This window comes from Gobio gobio (assembly GCF_949357685.1).
Source record: "Gobio gobio genome assembly, chromosome: 3".
In the NCBI taxonomy this organism is placed as follows: Eukaryota; Metazoa; Chordata; class Actinopteri; order Cypriniformes; family Gobionidae; genus Gobio; species Gobio gobio.
In genome coordinates, this window is record NC_137099.1 from 56,761,368 (window position 1) to 56,771,367 (window position 10,000).

Genomic DNA, 10,000 nt, shown 5'->3' on the forward strand with positions numbered 1-10,000 from the left:
GTTTCCATGGCGATGAGGGGTCGGAGGAGCACTGGAGGAGCCCTGACGGCCCGGCGTCGTGCTGCAGGGCGATGAAGTCGCCAGGGTAAACCAGCAGGTCCTCTATCTCCTCCTGGACCTGAGTGAGAACAGGGCAGAAAGTGAGAGGGGATGAAATCTGTCCACTTATATCAAGATATGCTGCTGCTGTTGCCCTATGCAGTTTTTTTTACTGAGGGTCATTATCAGATATGGTTGGGAATTGAACCCCAAAGTCGTCGAGAACACTCAGAGCCGCCCCACATTTACCCTCCAAACGCTCCGTTCAGGTGGAATGATGGAAGCAACACACACTCAAGCTCTCATTAAGAGCTGAAATAAATCCCACACATCCTGAAGCGCAAGTGTGCAGGAGTTGTGCTTTATGAAACCGGTCAAGCACACCTCTATATTTCACATTAAAAATAAAAAAATGTAAGCTTAGTTTAAGAACAATTTTAGATGATTTTTTGCATTGTGATGTCATTTGTTTCCACTGATTTCCACAATTAATATATTATATTAAATGTTTTATACAGTTTTTTATACAAAAAGGAAATAATAAACAAAAAGGGGTTTGTTACCATGTTTGTTAAATCGCTTCCGGTAGAAATGAGAAATCACATTCGCGGGGGCACACATCGAAAAGGGCACTTTCACGGTTAAAGGGGCAGGGGGCGATTAAAGGGGCAGGGAAGATTAAAGGGGCAGTGACGATTAAAGAGGATGGAGCGATTAAAGGGGCAGGGGCGATTAAAGGGGCAGTGGCGATTAAAGAGGATGGGGCGATTAAAGGGGCAGGGAAGATTAAAGGGGCAGTGACGATTAAAGAGGATGGAGCGATTAAAGGGGCAGGGAAGATTAAAGGGGCAGTGACGATTAAAGGGGCAGGGGCGATTAAAGAGGATGGGGCGATTAAAGGGGCAGGGAACATTAAAGGGGCAGTGACGATTAAAGGGGCAGGGGCGATTAAAGAGGATGGGGCGATTAAAGGGGCAGGGAACATTAAAGGGGCAGTGACGATTAAAGGGGTAGGGGCGATTAAAGGGGCAGTGGCGATTAAAGAGGATGGGGCGATTAAAGGGGCAGGGGCGATTAAAGGGGCAGGGAAGATTAAAGGGGCAGTGGCGATTAAAGGGACAGGGGCGATTAAAGAGGATGGGGCGATTAAAGGGGCAGTGGCGATTAAAGGGGCAGGGGGGCGATTAAAGGGGTATGGGCGATTAAAGGGGCAGGGAAGATTAAAGGGGCAGGGGGCGATTAAAGGGGCAGGGGGGGCGATTAAAGGGGTAGGGGCGATTAAAGGGGCAGGGAAGATTAAAGGGGCAGTGGCGATTAAAGGGGCAGTGGCGATTAAAGGGGCAGGGGGGCGATTAAAGGGGTAGGGGTGATTAAAGGGGCAGGGAAGATTAAAGGGGCAGTGGCGATTAAAGGGGCAGGGGCGATTAAAGGGGCAGGGAAGATTAAAGGGGCAGTGGCGATTAAAGGGGCAGGGGCAATTAAAGAGGATGGGGCGATTAAAGGGGCAGGGGCGATTAAAGAGGATGGGGCGATTAAAGGGGCAGTGGCGATTAAAGGGGCAGGGGGGCGATTAAAGGGGCAGTGGCGATTAAAGGGGCAGTTGCGATTAAAGGGGTAGGGGCGATTAAAGGGGCAGTGGTGATTAAAGAGGATGGGACGATTAAAGGGGCAGTGGCGATTAAAGGGGCAGTGGCGATTAAAGGGGCAGTGTCGATTAAAGGGGCAGGGGCGATTAAAGGGGCAGTGACGATTAAAGGGGCAGGGGTGATTAAAGAGGACGGGGCAATTAAAGGGGTAGGGGCGATTAAAGGGGCAGTGGCGATTAAAGAGGATGGGGCGATTAAAGGGGCAGGGGTGATTAAAGAGGATGGGGCGATTAAAGGGGCAGGGGGGCGATTAAAGGGGCAGGGGCGATTAAAGGGGCAGGGGAGATTAAAAGGGCAGGAACGATTAAAGGGGTAGGGGTGATTAAAGGGGTAGGGGCGATTAAAGGGGTAGGGGTGATTAAAGGGGCAGGGGGGCGATTAAAGGGGCAGGGGCGATTAAAGGGGCAGGGGAGATTAAAAGGGCAGGAACGATTAAAGGGGTAGGGGCGATTAAAGGGGTAGGGGCGATTAAAGGGGTAGGGGCGATTAAAAGGGCAGGAACGATTAAAGGGGTAGGGGTGATTAAAGGGGTAGGGGCGATTAAAGGGGTAGGGGTGATTAAAGGGGTAGGGGCGATTAAAGGGGTAGGGGCGATTAAAGGGGTAGGGGTGATTAAAAGGGCAGGAACGATTAAAGGGGTAGGGGTGATTAAAAGGGCAGGAGCGATTAAAGGGGTAGGGGTGATTAAAGGGGTAGGGGCGATTAAAGGGGTAGGGGTGATTAAAGGGGTAGGGGCGATTAAAGGGGTAGGGGCGATTAAAGGGGTAGGGGCGATTAAAGGGGTAGGGGTGATTAAAAGGGCAGGAGCGATTAAAGGGGTAGGGGTGATTAAAAGTGCAGGAGCGATTAAAGGGGTAGGGGTGATTAAAAGGGCAGGAGCGATTAAAGGGGTAGGGGCGATTAAAGGGGTAGGGGTGATTAAAGGGGCAGGGGAGATTAAAAGGGCAGGAACGATTAAAGGGGTAGGGGCGATTAAAGGGGTAGGGGCGATTAAAGGGGTAGGGGTGATTAAAGGGGTAGGGGCGATTAAAGGGGTAGGGGTGATTAAAGGGGTAGGGGTGATTAAAGGGGTAGGGGTGATTAAAGGGGTAGGGGCGATTAAAAGGGCAGGAGCGATTAAAGGGGTAGGGGTGATTAAAGGGGTAGGGGCGATTAAAGGGGTAGGGGCGATTAAAGGGGTAGGGGAGATTAAAGGGGTAGGGGTGATTAAAGGGGTAGGGGTGATTAAAAGGGCAGGAGCGATTAAAGGGGTAGGGGTGATTAAAGGGGTAGGGGTGATTAAAAGGGCAGGAGCGATTAAAGGGGTAGGGGTGATTAAAGGGGTAGGGGTGATTAAAGGGGTAGGGGTGATTAAAAGGGCAGGAGCGATTAAAGGGGTAGGGGTGATTAAAGGGGTAGGGGTGATTAAAGGGGCAGGGGAGATTAAAAGGGCAGGAACGATTAAAGGGGTAGGGGTGATTAAAGGGGTAGGGGCGATTAAAGGGGTAGGGGTGATTAAAGGGGTAGGGGTGATTAAAGGGGCAGGGGGGCGATTAAAGGGGCAGGGGCGATTAAAGGGGCAGGGGAGATTAAAAGGGCAGGAACGATTAAAGGGGTAGGGGCGATTAAAGGGGTAGGGGCGATTAAAGGGGTAGGGGCGATTAAAAGGGCAGGAACGATTAAAGGGGTAGGGGTGATTAAAGGGGTAGGGGAGATTAAAGGGGTAGGGGTGATTAAAGGGGTAGGGGTGATTAAAAGGGCAGGAGCGATTAAAGGGGTAGGGGTGATTAAAGGGGTAGGGGTGATTAAAAGGGCAGGAGCGATTAAAGGGGTAGGGGTGATTAAAGGGGTAGGGGTGATTAAAGGGGTAGGGGTGATTAAAAGGGCAGGAGCGATTAAAGGGGTAGGGGTGATTAAAGGGGTAGGGGTGATTAAAGGGGCAGGGGAGATTAAAAGGGCAGGAACGATTAAAGGGGTAGGGGTGATTAAAGGGGTAGGGGCGATTAAAGGGGTAGGGGTGATTAAAGGGGTAGGGGTGATTAAAGGGGCAGGGGGGCGATTAAAGGGGCAGGGGCGATTAAAGGGGCAGGGGAGATTAAAAGGGCAGGAACGATTAAAGGGGTAGGGGCGATTAAAGGGGTAGGGGCGATTAAAGGGGTAGGGGCGATTAAAAGGGCAGGAACGATTAAAGGGGTAGGGGTGATTAAAGGGGTAGGGGCGATTAAAGGGGTAGGGGTGATTAAAGGGGTAGGGGCGATTAAAGGGGTAGGGGCGATTAAAGGGGTAGGGGTGATTAAAGGGGTAGGGGTGATTAAAAGGGCAGGAACGATTAAAGGGGTAGGGGTGATTAAAAGGGCAGGAGCGATTAAAGGGGTAGGGGTGATTAAAGGGGTAGGGGCGATTAAAGGGGTAGGGGTGATTAAAGGGGTAGGGGCGATTAAAGGGGTAGGGGCGATTAAAGGGGTAGGGGCGATTAAAGGGGTAGGGGTGATTAAAAGGGCAGGAGCGATTAAAGGGGTAGGGGTGATTAAAAGTGCAGGAGCGATTAAAGGGGTAGGGGTGATTAAAAGGGCAGGAGCGATTAAAGGGGTAGGGGCGATTAAAGGGGTAGGGGTGATTAAAGGGGCAGGGGAGATTAAAAGGGCAGGAACGATTAAATGGGTAGGGGTGATTAAAGGGGTAGGGGCGATTAAAGGGGTAGGGGTGATTAAAGGGGTAGGGGCGATTAAAGGGGTAGGGGTGATTAAAGGGGTAGGGGTGATTAAAAGGGCAGGAGCGATTAAAGGGGTAGGGGTGATTAAAGGGGTAGGGGCGATTAAAGGGGTAGGGGCGATTAAAGGGGTAGGGGAGATTAAAGGGGTAGGGGTGATTAAAGGGGTAGGGGTGATTAAAAGGGCAGGAGCGATTAAAGGGGTAGGGGTGATTAAAAGGGCAGGAGCGATTAAAGGGGTAGGGGTGATTAAAGGGGTAGGGGCGATTAAAGGGGTAGGGGCGATTAAAGGGGTAGGGGTGATTAAAGGGGTAGGGGTGATTAAAGGGGTAGGGGTGATTAAAAGGGCAGGAGCGATTAAAGGGGTAGGGGCGATTAAAGGGGTAGGGGTGATTAAAAGGGCAGGAGCGATTAAAGGGGTAGGGGCGATTAAAGGGGTAGGGGTGATTAAAAGGGCAGGAGCGATTAAAGGGGTAGGGGTGATTAAAGGGGTAGGGGTGATTAAAGGGGTAGGGGTGATTAAAAGGGCAGGAGCGATTAAAGGGGTAGGGGTGATTAAAGGGGTAGGGGAAATTAAAGGGGATGGGGCGATACAAGTTTTACCTGCTTTGTAGTTTCACTGATTATCAAATATATTTGAATTTTACCCTCTGCTTGACTATATTTTTGAATAAGTATATGTACTCTTTACTCCTGTGTAATATACTCCTGGGTAATATAATTATGCGCTACATTGCAAGGCACTTAACTTTTTCTGAAGCAGTTTATTTAAGGTACTATCTTGTGCGTTTTGCCCTTACCCAAACTTGTCATCAAGGTTACTTTACGTGGATGTGAGTGCATTAGCAGGTGTTTGCTGAATCACAGGTGATTCATAAATGAGATGAGGACATGACTGCAGCTGAAACCAACACATCCAGTGCAAGTAGGCTTGGTTTACTTATGCCTTTTTTGGGCACTTGAGCTTAACTGAGACTTGAGAGTTTGTAGACGTTTGTAGACGCTGTTGTGTTGACCTTCATTCATATCATTTATTGCATTTATTGTTCAGTTTTGTTTTGATGTTAGAAAATAAACATGTGATCTCACAAATCACTGGTTTTTCACTGGCATGTCTCTTAGGTGTTGAGCCTACATTCACTACGAGTAAAATACTTAAGTATGTTTGAAGAAATATCTGCGTACACAAGAGAGCACTGAAACCGACTGTGTAGTAACGATGTAGTATACATGCCAGGCCAGTATGTGGCGCTGTAATTCTGCCACAGAGATACACAAAAAACAGAGAAGAAGTGTTGTGGCTAGAAGGGGTACAGCAACGGTCGGAAGTGAGGCAAAATCTCACAAAAAAATAACAATAAATACATTTTCTACTTACCAGATTGTGTTTTATTAACACCTACACACACCCCAACCCTAAACCTACCCTTTCAATAATGCAAATACAGTAATTAAATGATGCAATATTGATGTGCGCATGCCCAGTGTCCGTAGCTGTATCCCTTCTGGTCTTTTCCGTGCGGGACGTGGTGTAATGACATAATTTCACAAAATATATGGATTGGCTGTACACACGAGAACGCAAGGGTGTTGTTTTCAGATTTATCCACTCTGGGACCCGGTTTCAGGCTCCCAAAACACTGGATCTGTCTGGACGAAACACTGATACCATACACATTTTTTTACGAATACAGCTAAACGCGTCTCTGCGTGGGCGGGGCCTAAGACTTTTACTCAAGTCTTAGTGGAATTGGTGACTTGTAACGGAGTCATTTTCTCTGTACAGTATCTGTACTTATACTCAAGTACGGTTTTCAGGTACTCTTTACACCTCTGGGATTTATTATGTGCAGGTCCAGGTTCATTCGGTCAAACTCACCAGGATGTTGGAGGGGGGTCCGGCCGGCAGGGTGACCAGCCCCTCCCCGACGAGGCTGTAACTGGGGTACTGAGCGCCTGCGGGCAGAGGACTGACACCAGAACAGTTGACACAAGCCCCAGGATGGCACGGGCTGGACAATGGCAGACACTGCTCAGCGTACGGACAGTACTGGCGTCCTGCTGGGCACGATGCAGGCTCTGGTGGGACGGATGTGTCGTTGATCCACTCATCCTGGCAAACAGGGATGGGGGCGCAGAGCTCACCGCAACCTGGAACAGAAGCCCATACAAATCCATTTAGCATAAGAAAAAACATGCACACTGCAAAAAAAAAAAAAAGGTGCTGCCTTACATTTTTTAAGTACAATCAACTTGGGTATTTAAGTCATTTCAACTTAAATTACATTAAACTGACTTAAAATGAGTTGAATCTTAACTTAGCTTAATTATTTTCATGAGTTAAAGCAATGCAAAAACATATATTCTCAACTTATTGATCATATAATTTTTTTAAGCATACATTTAATATACAGAGAGATATTTGATGTACTAAAAGGTTTCCTTAGCTGTTTTGCAATTTCTATAATATATATGCATTTAAAAATATGCACTTTTCTAACATATAAATCAATCTTACCTAATAAGTTTAAATCAACTAACAGTGAATGTCGAAGGTCCAGTATTATGTAATAATAAAACTATTGATCATAATGCAATTATATGGTTCTAAAACGCATCTCATTTCCAAAACTTATGCATTAAATATGCACACATGCACAGTCTCATGGACACTTTATAATATGCAGAAATTATTATTATTATTATTATTATTTAATTTAAATACTTTGCTTTGCACTAACAAGAAATCTTTAATATATTTTATTCAATATTTTATTAATATTAATATTATTATATGTTTTATTAAAAATAGTAATAGAAAATATATTAAAATGAAAATAAAATAAGTTAATTTTTACATTTTCTCAGATCATGTGTTTCTTTGCAGATAATTACTACATAATGCTGCATGTAAACCTTCATACATTTTAGACATAAATAAGTTGGTACACTTTTTATTTGTCAAAGTTTTTCACAGAGTAAGCAAACCAACTGCGATTCTGTAAATATAAAAGTATGGCTCATTGTGGGCTGATGAGGGCTGATCTTTCAGCATGTGGATATGCGTCTGGAGGATGTTTATTAGTTTGCTCGGTTTGCAAACACATTCGACAGAAAGAAATGAGCTCGACTGGTGGTAGAAGACGAACTCCGGTCCGCTGAGAACAATCTCCACACCTGATTTCATTTAAAAGTAAAATTATGAACTACTCTCGTCTACTAATAGCTTGCAGAGCTGCTTATGCGTGTGTTTGTTTATCTCAATGCTCCGTCTGCCAGTCTGTTCTTGCACGGCAAATGGCCAAGTCATCAAACAAGCCTGTTACCATGACGATGGGCGTCCGGAGATAACGGCGATGTACCGAGGGAAGCATTGTGCATAAATACTCAGGACTCCTAAAGGAAAGTCATGCGATAGATGCGTGTGAGAAATAGAGGAGTTTATATTTAAACACAATGTTTCGCTTGACGCAAGTTATGATGTAAACGATGACGATAACAATTTACAATAAGATTCCAAGGCTATCAAAAGTTGTATCTATTAATATAATTTAATGGACCTGAGCTTACATGAACTAACAATGAACAGTTGTATTTTATTAACTAACCTGGAATTTATAAATAAGAAAAGATTGTCATTGGCTAAAGTACATTATATAGACACACAGTCATGAAGATGGATGGATGGAACAATGGATGATGGAGAGATAGATAGAATGATGGATGTATGAATGAATGGATAGAACGATGAATGGATGGAGAGATAGAACCATGGATGGATGGAGATATAGGAGCATGGATGGATGGAAAGATAGAACCATGGATGGATGAGAGATATAACCATGGATTGATGGATGGAGAGATAGAACAATGGATGGATGAGAGATAGAACCATGGATGGATGGAAAGATAGAACCATGGAAGGATGAGAGATAGAACCATGGATGGATGGATGGAGAGATAGAACAATGGATGGATGAGAGATAGAACCATGGATGGATGGAGAGATAGAAGCATGGATGGATGGAAAGATAGAACCATGGAAGGATGCGAGATATAACCATGGATGGATGGATGGAGAGATAGAACAATGGATGGATGGAGAGATAGAAGCATGGATGGATGGAAAGATAGAACCATGGATGGATGAGAGATTTAACCATGGATGGATGGATGGAGAGATAGAACAATTGATGGATGAGAGATAGAACCATGGATGGATGGATGGAGAGATATAACCATGGATGGATGGAGAGATATAACCATGGATGGATGGAGAGATAGAACCATGGATGGATGGATGGATGGAGAGATAGAACCATGGATGGATGAGAGATAGAACCATGGATAGATGGATGGAGAGATATAACCATGGATGGATGGATGGAGAGATAGAACCATGGATGGATGGATGGATGGAGAGATAGAACCATGGATGGATGAGAGATAGAACCATGGATAGATGGATGGAGAGATATAACCATGGATGGATGGATGGATGGAGAGATAGAACCATGGATGGATGGATGGAGAGATATAACCATGGATGGATGGAGAGATATAACCATGGATGGATGGAGAGATAGAACCATGGATGGATGGATGGATGGATAATTGGATAGATATGATGGATGGATGAGAGATATAACCATGGATGGATGGATGGATGGAGAGATAGAACCATGGATGGATGAGAGATATAACCATGGATAGATGGATGGAGAGATATAACCATGGATGGATGGAGAAATAGCACCATGGATGGATGAGAGATATAACCATGGATGGATGGAGAGATAGAACCATGGATGGATGGATGGATGGATGGATAATTGGATAGATATGATGGATGGATGGATGATAGATAGAAGGATGGATGGATGATAGATAGAACCATGGATGGATGGAGAGATAGAAGGATGGATGGAGAGATAGAACAATGGATGGATGGAGAGATAGAACCATGGATGGATGAGAGATAGAACCATGGATGGATGAGAGATAGAACAATGGATGGATGGAGAGATAGAACCATGGATGGATGAGAGATAGAACGATGATGGATGGATGGATGGATGGAACAATGGATAATGGAGAGATAGGAAGATGGATGGAAAGATGGATGATGGAGAGGAACGATGGATGGCTGGATGATGGATAGAACGATGGATGGATAGACAGAATGATGATGGGTAGATGGATGGGTGGATGGATAGACAGAATGATGATGGGTAGATGGATGGGTGGATGGATAGATAGAATGATGGATGGATGGAGAGATAGAATGATGGATGGATGGAGAGATAACCTGATGGATGGAGAGATAGAATGATGGATGGACGGAGAGATAAAACAATGGATGGATGGAGCGATAGAACGATGGATGGATAGATGGATAAATAAAATAATGGATGGACGGAGAGATAAAACAATGGATGGATGGAGCGATAGAACGATGGATGGATAGATGGATAAATAAAATAATGGATGGATAGATAGAATGATGGATGGGTGGATGGATGGATGGATGGATAGAATGATGGATAGATAGAACGATGGATGGATAGATGGATAAATAGAATAATGGATGGATAGATAGAATGATGGATAGATAGAACGATGGATG

The 10,000-nt window shown here is 45.1% G+C and overlaps 1 protein-coding gene across 1 annotated transcript in view; it reads right to left on the minus strand.

Annotated features, from left to right (window-relative positions):
* The window catches only part of pkd1a (polycystic kidney disease 1a), a 141,016-nt gene that overhangs the window by 63,383 nt on the left and 67,633 nt on the right, over positions 1-10,000 (minus strand). Inside the window, exons 12-13 of the mRNA XM_079813383.1 lie at positions 6,254-6,525; positions 1-118 (exon numbers count right to left, since the gene is read on the minus strand). The exon at positions 1-118 is cut by the window's left edge and continues 647 nt beyond it. Of these exons, the coding sequence (XP_079669509.1) occupies positions 1-118; positions 6,254-6,525 (390 nt within the window). The remainder of the gene's footprint in view (positions 119-6,253; positions 6,526-10,000) is intronic.